The following is a 24,037-nucleotide window of genomic DNA, read 5'->3' as shown; positions in this document are numbered from 1 at the left end:
GGGATCTTCTAGTTCAGTTCAGTTCCAGCTGTTGTCTATGTGGAGATAGCGTCGGATCCTGCTGGTTGAAGGCCTGGTCTTCAGAATTGTCCCTCTCCTAATTTGAAAGCCCGCTGCAAGCCACGGGGTATTTCCCTGTGCTTCTGTGACTGGCTATGTACATGGGTTCTCTTAGCTCCTTTGCCCAGTTCTGTTAATTTGCTAGTATAACTCACATACTCAGGGGAGCACCCCTGTTTATGCTAAGGATGGCTCAGAGAATACCAATGAAGAGAAGTGTCAGGCATGGTATGTGGGGAAGGCATGCAAAGCTCCCATGGCCTCTTCCTGGTGCCACAGCCTCTGGGAGTCTCTCTGTGGTCTCCACCTTCTGTCTTTCTGGTGTCTGCAGAGATATCATTGGCCATCAGTAATCTGATTCTTAGTGTGTAGTGCTGCTTACAGGAACGAATGTGGTTATATATATCATGTAAGTAAAGACCACACAAAAGAGCCTCTACTGATATTTTTTTATTCACAATTCTTTAATTAATAAGTATACTTTTTGATCTTGTATTTGTTCCATCGATTGTCTTTTTAATCTGTTGTCTATTTTTTTCTATTGAAGTGTGTTTATTTTATTTTTTGAATAGCAGTAATTCTTTTATTGCAATTTTTAAAAAAATTTTTAAATTTTGTTTAAAGAAAGAAAAAAATTTTAAAAAATAGGAAAACAAGCAAAAAGAATACAGAATTAAAAAAAATAACATCATAAAATTGCTAGTTGATACACTGTATATTGTCATCTTAACAGTAGTTGTTAAAGTTACAAAATCAAAGCATAAAAAGTGGCTAGGCACTCAAACACTAACAGTTCAATCTCTTCTGTTCAATGATCTAATAGAAATTTAGTAATATGGTCATCCATCTTACACACTATACATACCATTATATCCTTTAGAGCACTTTCCTTCCCTTTCACTTTTACAATATCTATTATACTTTGTGGATCCCATTATTCTGCCAGCTCTTATTATTTTTTATACTAGAGAGAAAATGTGATATTTACTAATGTGAGTCTTGTTTATTTCACTGATGAGGATATTCTCAAGTTGTCTCCATTTACCTATAAAGGCCTCAAGATCATCCTTTTTATAGCCGAATAATATTCCATTGTATAAAAATACATTTTTTTCATCCACTCTGCGATTGATGGGCATGTTGGTTGTTTCCAAGATTTAGCTATCACAAATTGTGCTGCTATAAATATGGGTGCACATGTGTCACTGTGACATGGCCTTTTCAATTTTTCTGGGAAAATACCCAGGAGAGAAATAACTGGATTGAATGGAACTTCCAATCCTAGTTTTTTTAGGAATCTACGTACTGATTTCCACAGTGGTTGCACCAGTCTGCACTCCCACCAACTGTGAAGTGTTCCTTTTTCTCGACATCCTCACCAGCATTTGTTATAAGTTGTTTTCTTGATGGCAGCCATTCCATGTATTTATTTGCGATTTGTATATCTTCATCTGAGAACTGTGTGTTCATCTCCAATGCCCATTTTTGGAGGGGGTCTTTGAATTTGGGGGGCTTGCTGTTTTTCAGTTCTTTATATGTTCTGGATATAAGTCCTTTGTGTAAGGGATTGTTGGCTAAAATTCTTTCCCATTCTGCGAGTTTTTCTTTTCACTTTGCTGGTGATTTCTTTTGAAGTGCAGAAACTTTTTAGTAATATGAGATCCCAGTTGTTGATTCATTGAAGTATTCCCATGCAGTTTGTGTTTTATTCATGAATTCTCTCCCTATCCCTGTGTCTCCAAGATTTTTACCTACCTTGTCCTCCAGTAGATTTAGTGTTTCTGTTTTAATACTTAGATCCTCGATCCATTTTGACTTTAGTTTACTGTATGGTGATAGGCATGGATCTATTTTTAGTCTTTGGCATGTGGAAAGCCAATTTTTCCAACACTATTAAAGAGGCTATTTTTTTTTCCAGTGAACTTGTTTAGCTCCTTTGTCAAATATAAGGTGGCTGAGTGTCTTTGTAGTTATGTTTGCATCTTCTAATCTGTTCCATTGATCCTCAGGTCTAATTCTTTGCCAGTACCATGCAGACTTTACTACTGTGGCTTTGTAGTATAGTTTCAAGTCAGGAATTGATATGCCTCCTGACTTGCCTTTGTTGCCCAGTATAATAGCCTTTGTTATTCTAGGTTTCTTCTGTTTCCAGATGAATTTTAAGAACATTTCCTCTAGATCTGTAAGGTATGTTAATGGTATTTTGATGGGCATTGCATTGAATCTGTGTAACAGTTTTGGGAGTATGGCCATTTTCACAATGTTGGTTCTTCCTAACCAAAAGGAAGAAGTATTCTTCCATTTTCTAATATCTCTTCAATCTCCTTTTTTAGAGTAGTATAATTTTCAGGGTATAGGTCTTTTACATTCTTGGTTAGGTTGAATCCTAGGTATTTCATTTTTTTAGATGCTGTTGTGAAAGGCAATATTTCCGTAATTTCTCTCTCATGGAGTTTTTTGTTGGTGTATAGGAATGCTATTGATTTTTGAGTGTTGGCTTTGTATCCAGCTATGCTGCTGAATTTGTTTATTACCTCTAGCTGTCTTTTAATGGAGTTTTTGAGGTCTTGTATATAAAGTATCATGTCACCTACAAATATGATAATTCTTCATTTCCTATTTTTATCCCTTTTATTTCTCCCTCTTATCTGATTGAAGAAGAAAGATGATAATGGACATCCTTGTATTGTTACTGATTTTAGTGTGAAGGCTTTCAGTTTTTGTCCATTTAGTATAATGTTGGCTGCTAGTTTGTCATAGATGGCCTTTATGAGATTGAGGTACATACCATCTATTCTGAATTTCTGTAGGGTTTTTATCATGAAAAGGTGTTAGACTTTATCAAAAGCTTTTTCTATGTCTATTGAGATGATCATGTGATTTTTATTTTTGGTTCTGTTGATATGGTGTATTATATTTATTGATTTGCATATGTTGAACCATCCCTGCGTTCCTGGAATAAATTCCTGGAATAAATTCCTGGTATTCCTAGAATACCACTTGGTCATGGTATATAATCTTTTTTGATAATTTGCTGCATTTTATTTTCCAATCTTTTATTGAGAATCTTTGCATCATTGTTCATTAGTGAGATTGGTCTATAGTTCTTCTTTTTGATTGGGTCTTTCTCTGGTTTTGTTATCAGAGTGATATACTTGCCTCCAAGAATGAGTTAGGGAGGACTGCTTCTCTTTCAATTTCATTGAAGAGTTTAAGGAGTACTGGCATTAAATCTTGTCTAAATTTCTTGTAGAATTCAGCCATGAATCCATTAGAACTTGAGCTTTTCTTTGTTGATAAGTTTTTAATCACATTTTCGATTTCAGTAGCTGATATTGAGTTATTCAAAATTGCTATATCTTCTCGATTGAGCTTTGGTAGTTCATATGTTCCTAGGAATCTGTCCATTTCCTCTGTGTTTTCCACCCTGAGTAGCGATTCTCTAAGTAGGTGTTCCTGATCTTTTGAATTTCCATGGGATCTGTATTAATTTCCTTCTTTTCAGTCCTTATTGTATGGATTTGAGTTTTCTTTCTTTTTCTTGATAAGGTTAGTCAGAGGTTTATCAATTTTGTTTATTCTCTAAAAAAACTAGCTCTTTGATTCATTAATTCTTTGTAATTTTTTTTTAGTTTCAATTGCATTAATTTCTGCTCTGATCTTTACAATTTCCTCTCATCTATGAGCCTTGGGTTTGACTTGCTCTTATAGAAGCTTGAGATGAAGCATTATGTTATTTATTTGTGTTCTTTCCATTTTCTTTATGTGACTATTTATTACTTTATATTTCCCTCGTAGGACTGCTTTCATTGCGTCCCCTAGGTTACAGTATGTAGTATCTGCATTTTCATTGTACTTTAGGTATTGTTTTATTTCTTCTTTAATTTCAACTGTAACCCACTGGTTATTCATGAAGTGTGTTTTTTAATGTAGATAATTCTTTGCCTATCATTGGCACATTAATTCATTGTGATATAAATGACAAAAATTTTGTCCTGCTTTATTTTATCCTATTTACGGTCTTATGAAGTCAGATTTGTCAGTATTTTTCTTCAGGGCATATGTATACAAGGTGTTGTTTTAAACAATATATCCTTAATCCAGATTGTTCTTTCAAAAGCTATGTAACTGTTGACTATTTCTCTCTGACTCTTTACCTATATATTTATTCTATGGGAAGAACAACTAAGGATTTTAAAAGATGCTGTAGTGAATCAACAAAATTGGGCTAGAAATTGGTCCTTTGTTTAAATTTGTTTCTATTCCAAGTTTTTAAAAACTGGCTTTTATTATTTGTGTTTTCATTTTTAATATGAAGTTACTTTAATTTTTCTTTTGTAACCTAAGTTAGGTTACATTTCTATTACATTTTAAGTTACTAATTTGATTATAAATATTTTGGTTACACATAGAATTAAATCTGTGCTTGTAACTCTTCTTATTTTGTGGAATTAAAGACTAAATCTAGGGCTTTCACACTAAACTACATTATCAGTCCTAATTTTAATTTGTTTTGTTTTATTTATTTTTTGTACCAGAGATTGAACTCAGGACCTTGAGCTTGCCAGGCAGGCATATGCTGCTGAGCTGTATCCCTGGCCACCAGTCCTAATTTTAATCTTTTTAAATTTTGAGACAAGCTCTTAATCACTTAAACTGCTCAGGTTAGGCTCCGATTTGTCACCCTCTTGTTTCTCCTCCCGGAGGCTGCACCCCCAACCCAGCTCTATTTTTAATTTTCTAACCATTAACTCTTACAGAGTGGTAAAGGTAGAGCAGAGGCTGATTTCTGAGAATAAAAATATATGAAAATTATCTTAAAGCTAAAAGTGAATGTATTTAGTAGAAAATCTAGGAATTATGTTATAACCCAAGACCACTGACAAATGTTGCTAATATTAAGCCTGATGATACAGTTTTCAATTTATGTATGAAAGACATTTGTAATTTGTACATACAGCAAAAATTTTAAACCATAACAATTTAAAAACCAGTGGCAACTTTTCAGTCCTTATTATACCTGAGTAGTACTGAGCGTTTGGCCTCCTTTCTCCTTCCTGGTTTGCAGGCCCTTATGCCTCTGAGCTACACCCCCGGCCCCCTTTCTCCTTTCTAAAGCATGTCCCATTGTCTCACAATCTCCTGGGTTGTTTTTCCCTCTCTCTGGCTCCTCCAAGATGCCTCTGTGGGCCACCTTATCTTCTGCCTGTACCTCAGCTACTCCTGCTCCTTTGATGTCCTCCTGGGCCCACCTCCTGACCTATGCCCTCCTCTGGCTTCCTCTGTGACCTAGTTACTAATAACTCATGGTTTCCAGCTGATATCTCTTCCCCGGGGTCCACATCACGTGCCCACCAATTCCTGGACATTACCACTAGGCTCAACGTCACTTCATCTGAATGGACATATTACCTTATTGCTTTTTGCTCTATTGTCCATCCGCCCTAAACTTGTTCTTGCTGAGTTGTAAGGTGAGATTGCTAGTAGTCTGAGCACAGACTTTCAGGAGTCTCTCAGAGGTAAGTTTGAAGCCCACAACATAATTACCTTGGGTGACCTCGGGCAAGATAGTCTACCTCTCCAAGCCTCAGCTTTCTTAGCTGTAAAATGGGAATAATTGTACCACTACAAAGAGTCATCAAGAGAATACAGTCAGAGAATGGTGTGTCATCTACCAGAAATAATGACTCAGAATGTATTAAAGGTTGAATATCTCCTATCCAAAATACTCAGCAGCAGAGGTTTTTTAAAGTTGGGATTTTTTTCAGATTTTGGACCATGTACTTATAGATAACAAGGTATATTGGGATTGTGACCTGACTCTAAGCACAAAGTTCATTTATGTTTCATATACACCTGATATTCATAGCCTCAAGGTAATTTATACAAATTTTTTGAACATGAAACAAAGCATTGCAGTATGGAATTTTCTACTTGTGGCATCATGTCAGTGCTGAGAACATGTTGTACTTTGGAGTGTTTCAAATTCTGTATTTTGGGGGCTGGGGATTTAGCTCAGTGGCATAAGCGCCTGCTTTGCAAGCAGGCAGTTGTGAGTTCAATCCCTGGTACCGGTAAAAACGAAAAAAGACAAAAAAAAAAAAAAAACAACAAATTCTGTATTTTGGGTTAGAGATGTTCCAACCGTATTTGCTTTTTCTATAAATGGTAGTTCATTCAGGTAGTCTGACACTAGAATGTGAACAGTCTTTGAACCTTCAGCTTTGGTTACTGTCATACTCCAAGTCCTGTTAAAGACGCTCCTGGAAATGTCTCAAATATGCACATATATTTGTTCCCTCTTCTGCACTGCTGTTCCCTCCTTGTCACTGTCATCTGTTAATCCAGTGCCTCCTCATGCATATCCCTGTCTCTCTGCTTACCCATCCCCTACCCGGTCTCCTTCCAGCACCAAGGAGACCTTTCCAGTAACTTACAAGGTAAAAGGCAGATCTCTTCAGTCTGTAAGACCCTTTTAAAACTAGTTTTGTTTCCATATCTGCTTCTGGTTTTAGAACAGAAGTATAGCAACTGCCATATATGTTTAGTAAATGCTTACTATAAGACTAGTTGGAGAAATTAAAGTACAAAAGGAAAAAGAAGCAGACCTACAGTCCCACCACTGTCATTGTTTTATCCTCTAATTTTTAATTCATCTATTTACACATCCTTAATCAAGTTGAATTTGTAGCTTTGTTTGTTGTGATTTGGGAGGGAATTTTTAAAAAATTTTAATTCAGGTGTATTGCACATACCTGTAATCCCAGCACTTGGGAGTATCCAGAGTTAAAGGCCAGAAACAACAACAAAAACAAAGATTATTACAGTTAATTCTTTTTTTTTTTTTTTTAATCAGTACCAGGGATCGAACTCACGACTGCCTGCTTGCAAGGCAGGCACTTATGCCGCTGAGCTAAATCCCTAGCCCCTATAGATAATTCTTAAAGCATGAATGAATGCATCCCGTGCTTATTTATAATAGCAGGTCCCGTTCGTGACATACCTTCGTCACTTCCTCCAAATCTCCCATCTCATTTCTTTATGCCCATGTTTACAAGTAGAAATGCAAATATCTTTTATTCCCTTTTTAAAATAGCGTCATCATTATCCCATAACATTATCCATTAACATTATATAAACCTCAGTTTCACAGTGACAGTTTAGTGATATCAGTAGTAGCTGCCATGCATTGGGACACCACTGTGTGCAGCACACAACTACAAACCTATGTGGTTCCCGTGTGTCAGAAAGCATCCATCAGCTCCAACCCTGCCCTGCATCCCCCATGGAGGCTGTGACATACAGCTCTGTGTCAGCTGTCAACCAATCTTCTCTGTTAGCCATTTCTCATTTTTACAAATAATGCAGTTACTGTTTTTGTATACTCGTCTATGTCTACTCTTCAAATATTTTCCGGATGAAAGTTCCTAGGAGTGAGTACTTTACAGGTTTTTGACATACATTGCCAACTGCCTTCCTGAAAGGTTAGACCAATTTACGAGGAGTGATTAATTCTAATGGGAGGGAAAGGAGAGGAAGGGAGTGGCATTTCATGATGGTGACATTTGAGCTGGATCTTACAGGATGAGTAGGGCTTTGCCAGGAGAAAAGTGGGGTGGGAAGGATGGGCAGCGGGGGACAATGAGCAGAGAGGCCTGTGGGGCTGCAGGCCAACCCCTCTTGTGCTTACTGCCTCCTGAAAGCCCGTCTTTGACTGGTCATCTGCTTGGCAGGAGGAGGATCAAGTTAAAATTCTGATAGGCGACTCTGCCCTTTCATAAATTTAGAAATGGATGCCTTTTTGGAGTTCTGTAACATTTATATTAGTCTTTCATTTGTTTGTTCATTTCCTCAAAGTGGGGAAAACCCTCAGAGGGTTCACTCTAACTAGGAAACTTGGCAAATGTCTCCGGCCACAGCTGCGTGTCTGGATCCCAATGTGTTCAGGATCCATCATCTCCCAAGCCTCTAGTTAATACCAAGAAGGAAAGTGCCCCCAATTTACATTTAGTGTGATATGTATCTATTTGCATAAATGCAACCTAAAGCTGTTTTTTAAACCTGGGATAAGTTTTTTAAACTGTTTTTAAAGCTGTTTTTTAAACCTGGGATAAGACACTCAGGAGTGAGATACTTCCACAGTAGGTAAATCCATAAGGGGGTTAAGGGGTGTCAGCGTTTATCTGAGCACCATGAGTCCCAGGTGCCTTCTCTCCAGGCTGAAGGTAGTGCTGAAATCCAAGAAGAGAGAGGAGAAAGGGTGTAGGAACCCCACCAAGCCACAGGGCTTCTGCACGCCATGCCTCACTAATCCCCAGGGCACTAGAGCCACTCAGCCACTCACGTCGTATTTTGAAGAAGGCAGCCTATAAGTTGTAGCTTGGGTCAGGCAGGCATTCATGAAGTTGGTGAAGTATGAATTTAGCTTACTTTAACTACTGTGAAATAAAATGGAAAGATTAGAGAGACATGTAAATTATAAGTGGTTTTCACATAAATTGTGCTCTTTTGCTTTTAAAAATGTAAATAATGAGAATAGAAGAGGCAGTCAAATAGATGATCTATTGATCAGGGTTTAATGGATAGCTAAGTAATCTTTACCATTAGCATTAATGTATGTAGAACGGCTTTCGTTATAGACGGTCTCCATCCCTAGTCCTGCACATGTCTCCTGTGAAGGAAGCTGATAAGTAGAAGTAGACTTCTCCTTATTAGTAGCAATGATGCCATAAAACTATCAAAAGAGTATTTTCCTCTGAAAGGTCACACAATACTCTATTAGTATATATATGCTTATTATGTATGTATATCTATGGGTTTTTAAGTACAATTTGTATTGCTTTATGTTTCAGATTTGTTAAAAGTACTTTCCTCCTAAAGGATCATCTTGCAAACTATTTTGTCATTTCGAACGTTTCACAACCTTGTTTTTGTTCCTGCCTCGCTTGTCTTTTCCCTAGACCTGACAAAGGGTTATATTTATGTAAGATGGGGAGGCTTTGTTCTAAATGCCATTTATGCTTTTATGAGAGAAGCGCTAGAACTGGATATAAGGAAAATATGGATGTAGGCCATTGAGCCAGGTGCATAGCCGCTCCCCAGCACGGGCTGCTGACAGGTGGGGCTCCATCAGAAAGGGATGTTCACTGTGGCCTTAACTGACTCCCTGAGGACTTGCAGCTAGGAACCATGGCACATGTCTGTAATCCAGCAGCCAGGGCGGCAAGAGGATGGCCACTTCAAGCCCAGCTCGGGCAACTTAGTGACTTAGCAAGATCTTGTTTCCAAATAAAAAGTGCAAGAAGCTGGAGGAAAGGCAGAACCAAAAAAAAAAAAAAAAAAAGAAAAGGAAAAAAAGAAAGAACAAAAGGCTGCAATAGGAACCACTTTGATTAGAAAAATAACCTGCATTTGGCATTAGCTCACACTGCTGCTAAGATTGCCATAATAAGTGAATTTTTATTCTACTATCGATGAAAGTGATTTCTGTTCAGTACACATTGCTCATAAAGTTTTGTTCTGGAAAAAGCAGTTGTGTAATTTGGTGTTCTTCCCGAAAGTCTCCCTTACTCCCCAGACCCTAGCGATCTTTTTTGATATGCTGAGGTTCTCCTCACTTGACTCTCCCTGTAGGACGATCACTCCCCCACCCTTTTCCCCTACAACCTTCTCCCTAAAGCTCCTTGATGACAGGCACTGCCTCACAGCAAGCATGTAATGTGCAAGGTTAGTCTCTGATTGTGCCACATAGAGCTTTTGACTGATGGGTATCACGTTCAATACCTGGAAACTTCATCTGGTCATAGTAGGTTGAATGTTGTGTCAAACTCATGAGTATTGGAAATCTGCGTCCTCTCCTTCAGGTTTATCAGCTGCGTGGCCTCCCCAAGCTTCTGACGTTGCTCAAAGTTCAGAATGAAGATGTCCAGCGTGCTGCATGTGGGGCCTTGAGAAACCTGGTGTTTGAAGATAACGACAACAAGTTGGAGGTCGCTGAACTAAACGGGGTGCCCCGGCTACTGCAAGTGCTGAAGCAGACCCGAGACTTGGAGACTAAAAAGCAGATCACAGGTATGGCTTATTGTGCTTTGAAGGGCAGGTCGCAGGTGGCCCAGCCAAATGTGTTAGGTCATGTGTTTTTCTTAAATTTCCTGGAGTGGATGATTGATAGGTTCATTGTTATCCAAGAGATGATTTTAAAGCAACCTTGTTACCCACTGGCTTAGATCCCAGAATCAAGCCACATCTACATTCTTTTTTCTGAAGGAGAAAATATTCTGAAGCTTCTTAATAAGATTCACTATGTGCCAATTGTACACACATTCACTAACAGCCGAGTTTATAGTTTGGGAACATGTAGGGTCTTTACATGGTACTGGTGTCTAAACTGTTGTAAAGGAAATTAACAGAAAGTACACTCAGTTATTTTCATTACTTACTCAACAATCATTTTGGTGGATTTGTACAAAGAAGAAGAAATGGTAGAGTTAAATAGCTTTCCCACATAGAGGGTCAATGTAATCATCAGTCAAAATGTAAGAAACTATCTGCTCCATCTTTACTGCTACCTTCCTACCCATCTGTCCTTCAATACCCCCAAAGGAAATAAAGACCAGTAGCTGCATATGTTTAGCTCTGCTTCATATTTCTATTTGCATGCTGTTTGGACAGATAAGTATCTCCTTGCTGCACAGTGCATGAGAAAGCTGAGCTATGGGATGAGAGCTAAAGCACTGGCTGTGGTAACATCTCCTGGAGGTATGGAGGAGAGGGCTCATTCCATTTAAATAAATCGTGCATCTGGCAAAGAGAAGATGGTTCTCGGTGGTCCCTGCACAAGCCACTCCAGCTCTGCTCATGGCCCCAGACGCATTACAAACTGTAGGCAGTACTGGTGACACAGCAGTCCGATGTCACCTCAGGGAAGCTGATAATTATCCTCAATAATTCAAGCAACAAATAAGCATTTTAAAATTTAGTCATCGCAAATACTTTAGAATTTAAGGTATTATTGACTATTAAATCTCAGTTTTATAGTCAGGGAAACGAAGACTCAGAGGAGTTAATGCTTTTTTTTCTTTTTTATTATTTTTTAATTAGTATATGTTTGCAGTGCATTTTACAATCACCTTGGGTCCTGGTACATTATACTGTTTGCTTCCTTTTTAGGTCTCCTTCTCCTCCCCCCCCCCCACCAATTCCTCTTTCCCCATTTTAATTTTTATTGATATTATTAATCTCGGCTCATATCTGTGGCATATAGTGTTTACATCTATTGAGGTTATTAGGTTCTTGTATATGGTGTAACTTAATTCTGTTTATTTCCCTTCCCCCTTAGTCCCCCTCCCCCACCGCCCTTGGCTTAGGAACCCCTTCCTATCTGCTAGAGACCTATTCCTTTGTCTCTGACCTCTGTACTTAGCCTTCCTCAAATGAAAGATACCATATGGTATTTAAGCCTGTGTCTTGTTTATTTTACTCAACATTATATTTATATCAAATAAGTTTTTTTTTAAATAATAGTAATTAACAGAGTTCTGGAAAATGCTTTAAAAAGAAATGCTACGTATTGCTTTAAATTGAAAATATTTTGCACTTTTGACTTCATGCCATTACAAAAATCTTTATTTTTTTTTCTATAAAGTGTTGTCATTACATCTCACTTAGCATTCATATCTTTTTCTATTTTGATACAGATTTTCTGTGCTGGGGGTTGAACCCAAGGCCTCATACATGCTAACCATGTGCCTTACCCCTGAGCTACATCTTTGGTGCCTCTTTTGCCATACTTTAATTGTATACAGCAGTAGGAAGGGCTGTACCATTCCACCTTTTTGCCAGCATGGAGTCTGGCCCATGAGAGATTTCCTTTCATATCCATTATGTGAAAACATCTGTAGAAACTGAGTCATCTGCTAACACTGAGCTAACATTTACAGAGCAGCTCTCAAGATCAAGCACTGAGAACCGAAGCCTGAGAGGCTGTCGATTTTATTTTTCCACATACTGCAGATGAAAGGCTATGCACTGGCTGCCGTAAAAACGAAAGACCAAACCTCACATTTAGAGCCTAATGTTTTCCTCATTAAAATGTAATAATGAACCACAAGAAAGCCTTGAACAGATGATTCTGATATAAGAAAAGATTCCATAAAGGAAGGCTCTTCTCCTCATAGGAGCTCAGTGGTGGAGCACTTGCCTACCATGTGTGGAGCCAGCACCATAGGGGGAAAAAAAGATAGGACAGGCCATGGATTGGTGTTTCGAAGGAGTGTGAACGTTATTCCTGACAAAGTGAACACTACTCAAAAGCAAAGAGGTGGCAAGAAACTGCTGGACATGTAGGAGAAACCTGGGAAGTACAATGATGGGAGTTAGAGTGCAGGATTTAGACAGCTTGGTTGGGGTGAGCTTCCTCTTCCCTACAGGTCATTGTAAACTAAAGTCAGAGAACATTCTGTGACACCCGTGCCCCAGAAAGTGCTAGGCATGCTTAGATAATCTTTAGAGCTGACACAGATCTCTAGTACCCAGATCTCTAGTGCAAGCCAATCTCCCTGCTGATGGGTATTCATCAGGTGTTAACTGAACCGAACTGATAGTTTGTTTGGCATTTGATACAAATCCTTCTAAATTCCTCCCTTTAGCTCTGAAAATAGAAGAGCTAAATAAATGCTTTCTGGCTCTCAGAAATAATTGTAGACCTTTCTATCTTTAGAAACAAAAAGCAAGTAATCAAATATGTGTATCTTTTTTTAAAATCATTCTATGTCTTAGACTTTTGATTGGGTCCATCCTATAATCACTACCATAGGGCTTCTTTCATCTGTTCACCTAACAACCTTATATAGGGTGGGAGTATAGTTGATGATTTAACATATGATCAGTGTGAGGCTCAGAAATGAGATGGAAATTGCACAAAGTTAGTTACACAAGCAGTAAAGAGGGAAGCGCAAGTATGAGCCAGTTTTATCTGTGAATTTGGCTATATTAGCCCACCTCCTTCATTTGATGCACATAGTGACTCATTTTTATGTGCCTTCGGGAAATATCTGGCTTTGAGACTCTTGTGTCAGAGAGCTCTGCCTGCCTCCTTTTTGACTCTTCATGCTTCTGCCTTGTTCACCCGGTCTCTCTGATTCAGTGTAGCGCCTTGCCAATCTGTCCTCTGCTCCGCTTTTAGAGGCTCTTCCCGAGATAAAAACACTGCCCATTTATTCTCCTTATGACCTATAAGACAAAGTCTATCCCCTGTGGCATCTCCCACAAAGGTTTTACGGTGTGAATCATCAGCAGTGTCTCATGTTCTCCTAGCCCAGGGTCTGAAATCCTAAAGGACATGCCAGCCTGTGCTCTCTGTGCTGCCATCCTCTCCGCTCTTATCTTGCATTCACACCACCTGGAGAATCCTCTCATTCTTCAATAGTTGTTGCAGACTCACTGTTGGGAAGCATTTAAAGCACCATCCTTCCATTATGTATCCCCATTGCAGAATTTGGAAGGAAGGGCTTCTCTGAAAGCTGACCTTTGCATGCTTTGATGGTAGGTCACTATACCCATGGTGCCTGTGTATTTAATTGTGGACAGCTGCCAAGCTCAAGGTAAGTTTCCCAACAACAGTGGATGCCTGATATTCCAGGCAAGATTTAAAATATAGCTAATTAATAAAGGGATCTTAGAAATTTGAAATCTATATTATTAATATTGCCCTTTAGGACAGGAAATACAGTTCTTTAAATCTGCCTTAACTCTTCTGTAGAAAAACTTGCAACAGTTACATGAAATATATTCCTCTTTGCATTGAAGTAGGAGGAGGAAGAGGAAGAAATGACCATAATGAAAGAACTGGTTCTTTATTGTTTTGCTTTCCAAAGTTTTCCCAGTGAAGGAAGAATTGTGGCCTGGGATTGCGTGATTCTAATTTGTCTTTGGGTTCCTTTGGTAACTGCTAGTCTTATGCTATTGCAGACTCAATCCTTGTCAGCCTTTTGGTCTGGAATGAACTTATTTCTGTCCTTCCCAGGGATAGAACTGGTCTTACGTGTTGGTTTTTCTGTTTTCTTGAAAATGAGCCGCAGTCTCCTTCCTTAGAATTCACACTCTTTGGTTCTGGTTGTGCCTCCCATAGTCACAGAAAACTATTATCTAGCTGTTTACATTTGCCTTTCTTCAGTTACTAAAAAACATGTAGTTCTATTTTATTAGACCTGATATTTTTTGGCTTTGTGTTAAACACTCTACTTTTTAACTGGTAGTTCCATTTTTAATGATTTATAATAACTGTATGAAAGGTTTTGGCCCTTTGTCTCATAATGTTGTACATATGATTCCAGTTTGTAGTTAGTTACTTACTGATTTTGTATGTGTATCAGAGAGGGGTGATATGTAGAAACATATATAAAACCCCCAAATCTCTACTAAACATTTTGTCTTCATGCCAGCTACTTGGCAGCCATGACATTTCTATACAGCTTCCTACAATAAAAGTTGGAAAATCCTTGGAAACAACCCAAATGCCCATTAAACAAAGAATGGATTAAAAAGATGCAGTCTTTTTATACAATGGAGTATTACTCAGCCATAAAGAATAAACCAGAGACTTTTATAGATAAATAAATGCAACTCAAGACTACTTATAAATGAAACAAACCAGGCACACACATGTAAACATCATATTGTCTCACTAGTGTGAGAAGCTGAAAGAATAAATAGGATCCAAAATGCACAATACCTATTGTCAGATGAGAAAAAACTTCAAAAGGAAAGAGAAAATGGGATGAGGGAATGGAGAAAAGAAGGAAGGGGAGAGCAAAAATTAAATAAATATTGTACATAGATAGGTAGATAGTTAAGGTAGTTATCCTATGAATTTCTCTTAGTTCATTGAAAAGAGTTTGTGTTAATATTGTCTGGACAATTAAGTGCCGATATCTTATACTCTGAGTAACTAATTTAAAAATAACAATATGCAATGTATTAACCATTGCTATCCTCCTATTATCTAGCTTTGAAATTTGTTTTCTCTTTAAAATAAAAAAGATTGAAAAAGCATGCCAAATCTTTCCAGACCATATATGTCTATAGAAATGATACATCTTGTCAGACTCTAAAGCATACTGACTGTTGCAGGAAAATTCCATTCCCTTTGTTCAAATTAATCCTGTCTGGCTTTTATCTTGAGGTGTGTTTCTCTTTGAGTGCCCTGTGTGGTCCTTTTCAAAAGAGGAAATGTCATTATGCTTCACATTTTTAAGCCTCTGGCAGGCAGAGAATTCTTTTGTTTATTTAGAACTCAGGAAGCTCTTTTCTTTTCCTTCTCTTTTCTTTCTGACACTGTTTGTAGCTTGGTAGTAACTAATCCTCACCTGTAGACTTGCCTTTCCACTAGCCTCCAGCCACCTTCTGAGTTGTGAGTCACTGTCTCTATGTCCCCCTCCCTGGGCCTCTTACAGATGAAGTCATTGTGCTGTAAAACCTGTCGCTGAAGACACTTTAGACTCCAAGTATGCGCTTGATAGGGAAAGGGCCAGAAATCCACTGGTCACCAGATAGCAGGCTGCCATGGATTTTTAGTTACTGTTTCAGAAACCAGTTGCTCATGCACAACCAAAGCAAACCATTTAAGCCTAGAAGACTACATTAGGCTCTGAGTGCTCTGATTGCTGGACCAAACACAAGTATGGTTCAAAAACTGCCAAGCTTTAACTACATAATTATCTCAGCAAAATTGAGCAGATGAAATCATCACTAAATTCAGCCATGTTTGCCTTAACCATAACCTTTATGGAGGTTTATGGAGCAGGTTTCCCTGTGGACCCGTGCTCTTGCTCCTGTTGGAACAAACCATGCAGTCAATTTAAAGAAGCAGGACTTAGTGCTGGGAGATGGGAACGTGGGGTAGAAAAGCTGCTCTTTCTGTCCCTTTGTGCTCTCCTCTGTCTTGAGTGCCAGTGAGTTATGAAGTTTGCCTCATTACCACCTGCCAAAAGTCCTGGCGTAACAAGCAGTAGGCACATAGGTCTTCTTCCACTGAGTCAGAAATTTTGGGGGCACCAAGTTTGCAAGAAAAAATCCTAAATGTGTGTGGCACTTTCCATGCTGTCAATCCCAAGCTGCAGTCTGAGTCTGTGGTATCTCAGAGATACCCCAAAAAGAACATCATGCTATTATCTTAGTTCTTCCTGCTTGGCTTTCCTGGTTCTTCCCTTTAAGGTGAAGCAGTGAGAAGAAAAGGGCAAGTCATGTGACGAAATGTGACTCCAGCCATAGACAAGTACTTGGACAACGTCAGTTGGCAGGTAGATTAGATACCAAACTCTGCTGCCCATCCAGAGAGAAATACTTAAGGCAGCCATCACAGATTCCTAGGAGAAGTTAAGTGCTGTCATCCGGCAGGCACCAGTGACTATTGTTGGTGATATTAATCAGCCTACCACTGACAGGCAGGGAGAATGCTTTCTGTGGGCTTGTCCTGCTATGAACGCAAGGCAAACTGTCAGGTGAAAGTGACAGGTAGTGAGTAGCAAGATGCAGGAAGAGTCTTCCATGTGTCGAGGGAAGAAAAGTAAAAATCTTCACAACGCTGATGTCTGAGTTCTAGCTGGGCCTATTGGCAAGCACAGAGTTGCTTATCCCAGTGGTGACAGCTTTGTAGCAGGGTCATTTCAGAGAAACAGCAACAAAGGTTTCTCTTCACACCCCTGATTAATTTAAACTTACCTCATTTTATATCACAGGCTACATATATCTTTAGTTGTTCTTAAGGCTCAACTTCTTGACATCTAATGAACTTTAAACGGGTCTTTCAGTTGAGGAAGGGGCTCTTTACTGCCTTCCCACTTTCTCATAATTCGTCACAGTCCTGGAGCTCATGACCTTAACTGGACTTTCCAGCAGTCCTTGGAGACACTGTGCTGTTCTCAAGGTAACTTTTTGCTTTTCTAGGATTGTTGTGGAATTTGTCTTCTAACGACAAACTCAAGAATCTCATGATAACTGAAGCCTTGCTCACCCTGACTGAAAACATCATCATCCCCTTCTCGGGGTGGCCTGAAGGAGACTACCCCAAGGCAAATGGTTTGCTTGATTTTGATATATTCTACAACGTCACTGGATGCCTCAGGTAATACCACCCAGTACCACCCCAACCCCATGCCCATTCAAAGCCCAAGAGAAGTCTGCCTTTCAGGTCTTCTCTACTTGTGCAGTGTATTTTTTGAGATAGTCTGTTGGAATGAATGGTAACTGAAGGATTTGTTATGATAAGATGTTTAATCTCCAGTTAATCACATAGTTATGTGTATCAAATACCACTGTTGTGTAAGGCATTATTACTACAAAGACAAATAAGAAAATCCTTAAGCAACTTTTCAGTACAGCCACTACTGCACACGAACTAGAGTCCAGCTACCATGAAATGTCTAATGCCATGGTTCTCAGAGCATGGCTGGGGGGCCAACAGTATCAGCATCACCTGGAACTTGATGCAGTTTCACTGAAGAAGCCCTCCAGGGAATCCCGGCAGTGTGGAGGTCAGAGAGCCCTGGTGTCATTGGAGAGCCACAGTGTCAGCGGTGCCAGTGCAGTACTGCAGAGACAAGAGCGTGGGACATTTAGCAGCTGGCTGGGTCAGAAGCGCAGGAAAGTGCAGAGAGAGCTTTGCTTTGCTGGACTCTGTCTAGAGCCAGAAATCCGCTGTTACAAAGTGTTGCACTCTTGAAAGGCCTAAGAACTATCTAAACGGGCCCCTGAAATCCACCTTATGGGCCAGCCTTTGGGTAGTCTTCCTGTGTGTGATTGAACCAGCACTCACCCCCTTAAAACCGTTTTGGGTCTTAAATTGTCTGTGGGGCAGCCATTTCTACTCCACATAAAACAAAGTTTTAACAGGTGGATGCGTCAGTCAGGGGTCTTTCTGGTGGGAATGACAGCCACTAAACTCAACTCACAAAGGAAAAAGACAAAAAAAAAAAAAATTAAAGCCAAGTGAGCTGGGGATATAGCTTAGCTGCAAGGTCTGAATTTGATTCCCAGTAACCGCCCCCCCCCCCAAAAAAAAAGCCAATCCAGTTGAAGGCAGCTACCCCAAAGTGGTCCACTGGCTCATGTGGCTGAGATGTCAAAGGTCACTTGTGGAAATGAAGGAGATGGACCAATAGTCATGGCCTAAGAGCAGGTCAGAAACTCGGCCCCTCTGGGCCCCACTCTCTTTTCCATATGTGTCTCATTTATGCTTGCTCTTCTTTCTAAACACTGGGCTCATTATCTACAAAGTCAAACAAGTCTTCCTGCTGAGCAGATACTGGAATCACAGGCAGCAACTCTTGCTTAGATACTTGCTGGATAAACAAAATAAAAAAAGATACTTTAGTGCCTGACAGCATTTGCAGGCTTCTTCAGTTGACTTGCAACCTTTTTGACCATCTTTTCCTCACAAATATACTTCAGATACTACCCCAGTACTTGCTTTTCCCCAGATGTCACGGGTACTTTCAGAGTCAGGGCTTTATTTTATTTTCCTGGTAAATATTTTCTGTTCTCTCCCAGTGGGTTCAATGCCAAGGACAAAGTTCTACCTTTTCCATGAAACATTTTCCAGCTTCTCCAGCAAAAGCCATTGCTTGTTCCTAAGGATTTGAAGAGGAATTATGAATACATCACCACTGTGGGGTGTTGGTTTGTTTTGCCATTTTACTGTCTTTTACCAGTTATTTACACACTTTTTGCACTAGATTTATTGTGACCTTCGTAAAAGCTAAACCTAAACATTTGTTTTTAATTTTCTATCTCTAATATGGATAGCGTTTCTGGCATAAACTATTCAGATTCAGTGAGCAAATGAAAACACGTGGTGAGTGGGTGCGTCGTCAAATCTGGGGATAGTGCAAGGCTGGAAGGAATAGATGAAGGCTTGGTTGTGGGTGCTCTTAGAGTTGTGTTACAGAATTAATTTATCCTTCTATAAGCAAAATTAGCTACTGTGGAGGGCAGAAACAGAAGTTTTGTATGAAGAAGAAAAATTATAGTATTAACAGGAAAGATGTATTGAGAAGGTGAAACTCCAAAGGCAAACATGTAAGTTACAAATCTCATCCTCTGATCTCCACCTAGGAACAAGAAGCAGAAAACACACACAGTGGGGGAAGCAACACCCTCCCTAGCAGACATTCCTAGAATATGAAAATGCCGAACCTACTTCAGTTAGAATGACACCAGTTTAAACAGTGTTTGCAGTGTAAACCGAACCACTGAGCTGACTGACTCCAAAAGCAGAATACCTGTATATAGCAAGAATCAGAGAAATGGAGTACTATAGTGCACATGGCTACTAAAACATCGTTCTTATTTCACCTGGATAGCTAACTTGTAACAGTAATCGCTAACATGTGGTGTGTGGTAAGTTGTAGAAACTGTCCTGAATGCTCCATGAGATTTTTCTCAGTTGATCCTCAGCAGCTGTCTCGTACAATAGGTCTTCCTTATTTTCTAGGTGAGGAAATTTAGGCTCAGCAAAGCATGTGATTTTTTTTCCTGAAATCGTACAGATACTAGTAGTAAACAGACCTGGAATTCAAATCAAGAAAATCTGTCATCTTGTCCAAAGCCCTTAATCTGGACACACTGGTCTTTGTCACAGATCCACAAACCCCTGACACAGGCAGCTCCTCAGTTCCTCAGTCTCCCAGTGTCTCAGGGCAGGAAGCAATTTATAGTGTGCCTCAGTTCTGGTACAGCACTATGTCAGCATCTCCATATTTTCGTTTTCCACACAAATGGATCTCAGAACTGCATTTCAGTCATATAACAGAAGACACAAAGGGCGAGAACTGAAGTGGGAATCTTTCCAAGGGAAGAGACAGCACCGTGGACCACTCAGATGTCATACTGGGTGTGACAACCACTGGAGTACTATTTAGGATGTCACAATGTAAGAAAAGCTTCTAAGGGAGTTCTCAGTAAGTGATGTCAAGGTATCTGTTGGGTAGTTGCTTATTTTTGTTACCAGTTCAATCTAAAAAGATTTTAAGGCAGATATTAAGCAGTATGAATAAGAGTCAGTCTTAGTTGCACATAAAACACACACACACACACACACAAGCCAGGCAAGGGACTGCATGCTGTTTACCCTAACAATTTGGACAGCTGAATGAAGCAAGAGGTTCTTAAATTTGAGCCTAGCCTGGGCACCTTAGCAAGACCCTGTCTCAAAAACCATTTTAAGAAGGTCTTGGGATGCAGCTCAGTGCAAATCCCCTGTCAATCCCCAGAACAGCCACCCACTCCCAGAAAAGAACACAGATGTTAGCATATATATTAAATGCTACAAATATTTCTGAGCAACACCACCTCACCCTGTGGAGTTAGAGCCAACAATGAACCTAGCTGGTAGCCTGAGCAGTGTTTTTTTGGCTCTGTGTTTGGTTCAGTCCCTTCAATCACATATACCTAGTGACTTGCTCCCTTGATTGAGCTCAATGCCGGGATGGTTCCTGGTCTGTGTACCATGCTATTACTGCAGGAAGCTGCTCTGCGGGTACCACATTTATTGATGGATTTGTGGCTATGGCTGCAGCTCTGCCAGGCAGGAGCTGCTGTGATGAGAGATGGCATCCTTTGAAAAGACCAGTGCCATTAGAGAGCCCAAGTTAATCTGGCATCAGCTCATCATGTGCAGGAGGAAGCCCTCTGCCTGCAGGGCATTTCCACAGGCTGTGGTGCTTTCTTAGGTCCCTTCAGAGCTACATGCCCTTCATGATTGAAGTCATTCACTACCAGGTGACCCAGATTTTATGTTACACTAACATTACGAAAGTAAAATCCAGGTTAGGAGAGGAGAAAATGATGTGTTGGAGCAGGTGAGTGAATGATCGTTGGCTTTTCTTCAGTAACTCTAGTGACCTCTTGTTGTAGCTTGAAACCAGCTGTCATGGGTGTAATTTTACTAAGAAATTGGCAAAGGTTACAAATCAGATCTTCCAGAGCCCTAACTCCAGAAATTTGGTTATTAAACATTTATCTGCATAATGCTGATACTGAGTCTCTACTAGTTGATTAATATCAAAATGTGAATAACTAGTATAGGCATCTTTCTCCATCAACATCCCTGAGAAAAATAATAATAATAATTCCTATGTTATCTTGGAAGTTATTAATAGTCCTCAACATTTTCTTTTTGTTTTTTCTTTCATAGAAAAACTCTGATAAATATCCTTTTTATTTTTCCAAACTGTCTTAATTTACTTGGAGTTGTAACTTAGTTAAAAAATATTTGATAATTGACTGCAATTAGTATACTCTTCCAGAAATCTCAGATTTCAAGAGATTTCTGTAAGAATCATAGAATTTACATTACAAGGAAAGCAGTTAGTTGCTGCCGCACATTAGGTCAAGATCCTTCTTTCCTATCTGGGTGGCTTCAGGCTGTGCTTCCTAGCTGCAGTATCCTGAGAGTTGTTGTGACCTGTCTGTTGAACTTGTATCTCCCATCTCACTGACTGGAAACCTTTGAGTGTAGCATAATTAAAACTGGTGGTTATTATTAGGGGTAAATCTGGAATGTATGCCGTAGACCAATCATTACCTCTCCATTCCTCCATATCACAGTTCAGTTTTTTTCCTCCCATCTTTTCCTTTCCTGCCATCTTTTTCTACCCTCCTGTTCCACCAGTCTTTTCCTAAAGGGCAAAAGATGGAAGCATTTCAAGGTAAGACATTAAAATGCCTTCAGCAGGCACCTAAGCAAGCGGGTAGAAGACCAGGTCCAGTGGTGGGGCTCCCTCTGACCAGGAAATAGAAAAACCCTTGCCCAAGAGCAGTGAGACTGAAAGTTTTGGGAAACACTTTAGGCCAAACACAAACATGTCCAGGCAGCCTCCATTAACAACCGCATTCCTCAGTTGAGGAAATTAAGTAGCAGAGACAACTATAAAACCAGTTATCAGAAATTTGAGAATGGCAACTAGTCCTGCCTTTCTGGGCCTTTCCCACTGCTCGGCCTGTGTTCTTGCTCTTATCCAACCCTGTCATTATTCTTGGAGTACTTATTAACTGCCTGCTGCATCCAAACCACTATTTAGATTTCCAAAATTTCAGAGGCGTGGGATCTGTCTTCACCCAGGAGTAACTTGGGGTTTGGGAAAAGACGGACTCCCAAAGAGGCGATAACAAGGTACGCAAAGAGGTAGCTGGGATCAGAAGTGCAGGACAGGGATGAGCAGATCCATGGAGGCTTGGAGTTGCTTGGGAGATTGGAAAATGTCTCTGAGAAAGTCTTACCTAAGGAGCCATGAAAAGGCAAAGCGGGGTTGGAATGTTCCTGTCGTCTCCAGCCCATTGCTGTTTTTCAAAAGTCATAGGAAAAGTGTGACCTGAAAAAGCCATTTTCTGAGTTACTACAGTTGGTTAACCATTTACTTATGAGACGGGCTTATAAAACTGCAGCCTTAATCTTATCATCTGCATTGTGAAAGTCATCCAAGAACTTGTCATTTTGTTCAGGATCGTGGGATAAAATGACACACACTATCAGCACACTACAAACACACGCCTTCTCCTCAAGTGTACTCATGTCTGTGTACACTGGCCAAGGCGCAAAGGCCACGAGTGAGGTGTTGTACCTATAGATGACTCACACACACTTCACTTCCCCCATGCAACATGGGCAGTAAATGCACCATGATGAACATATAATACCCTTTCATTATCATTACAGCCTTCTATAGCTATTGAAATTTATACCTGTCTCTTTAAAAGCTTCCATTGCCCTGTTCGCTGTGAATCTAGCTGAGGTGGGGAAATAAATTGCCTTCCCAAAGAAAAGCTGCCACTATCAGTCTTATTCTTAATTAGCTGTGGGTTAAAGGCAATTTTATTTGGAATACGTAAACCAGCCATACTGAGAAAGAGTGTCTCTGTGTAAATTTTTTTTTAAATTTTGTTTTGTTTTGTTTGGGTTTTGGTTTTTGCTGTGCTAGGGAGCAAACCCAGGGTCTTCCACATGTTTGGCAAGTGCTTCCCCACTGAGCTGCACTCCTAGGCCATCCATGTAAATGTTCAACAGATTCACTTACATCTGTCTTCTCCAACACCCACAATACAGCAAATTTCATTTTTTATGTATTTCTAGATACCAAGGAGCTTTGTTGCAATTTCTTTCCAGTTACCTTTGCTCACCCATCTACTCTTCTGAATCCTTAAGACAGAAAAGGACTTGTTGAGCCTAGCCCTATGTATAATCCCAGATAATTATGAAGATAATTAAATGAGGGTCTAGTTCCCCTAATTACCAGATAAGCTTTCTTTTCTTTGAGACTATGTTCCCAAAGGCAGAACAGAAATGACTTTTTCAAAGTCATAATCTTAAGTGCAGTTACATCTGGAAAATAATTTACCATAAAATTAGAAGAATAATGTTAGGTGAGATAGGAGAAACAAAATGGAAATGAAGTAGTTATCCAAGTAGCTCAACCCAGAGAATGATTTTTCCTGAAACATAGACAATTGAATCATCAACTTTAACCTGAGTTACTTGGCTAATTATTTAAACTTTCCATCTGTTATCTAAGCATCAGCAATATGAAATATGTTAATAATAGAAGGGACAGAAGTTCTAACTCTGTTACAGTATCAGTCATAACCACATCTCATGTTATTTTAGATATATAAACAAATGTGTGTTTTAATGAATTAAATTCTTTGTAAATGTGTCTTTAAGTAATTTTAAAAGGTATAGGCTGCATTTAAATGGGTAAATAAGATCTTGACTTTGGTTTTGGTTTTGGTGGTACCAGGGATCGAACTCATGACCTTGAACTTGCCAGACAGGTGCTTATACCACTGAGCTAAATACTCAGCCCAAGATCTTAACTTTAATAATGATTGCTTTATTAACTAACTAAAGCAAACAAATCCACAAATCAAAACCAACATAGCCATGCTCACTTGATCACCCCTAGAGTTTTCCTGAAAACAGTGTTTT

General features: G+C 39.5%; 1 protein-coding gene across 3 annotated transcripts in view; it reads left to right on the top strand.

Moving 5' to 3' along the window:
- The window catches only part of Pkp2 (plakophilin 2), a 79,473-nt gene that overhangs the window by 32,270 nt on the left and 23,166 nt on the right, over nucleotides 1–24,037 (top strand). For all 3 annotated transcript variants that reach the window (XM_003466762.5, XM_063254534.1, XM_063254535.1), the window contains 2 exons: nucleotides 9,924–10,131; nucleotides 17,005–17,182. In XM_003466762.5, the coding sequence (XP_003466810.2) occupies nucleotides 9,924–10,131; nucleotides 17,005–17,182 (386 nt within the window). The remainder of the gene's footprint in view (nucleotides 1–9,923; nucleotides 10,132–17,004; nucleotides 17,183–24,037) is intronic.

This window comes from Cavia porcellus, unplaced genomic scaffold (genome assembly GCF_034190915.1).
Source record: "Cavia porcellus strain 051 isolate PalLab524CR breed Dunkin Hartley unplaced genomic scaffold, mCavPor4.1 scaffold_8, whole genome shotgun sequence".
In the NCBI taxonomy this organism is placed as follows: Eukaryota; Metazoa; Chordata; class Mammalia; order Rodentia; family Caviidae; genus Cavia; species Cavia porcellus.
The sequence above is the reverse complement of the archived record's forward strand: the minus strand, read 5'-3'. Positions and strand labels throughout refer to the sequence as shown.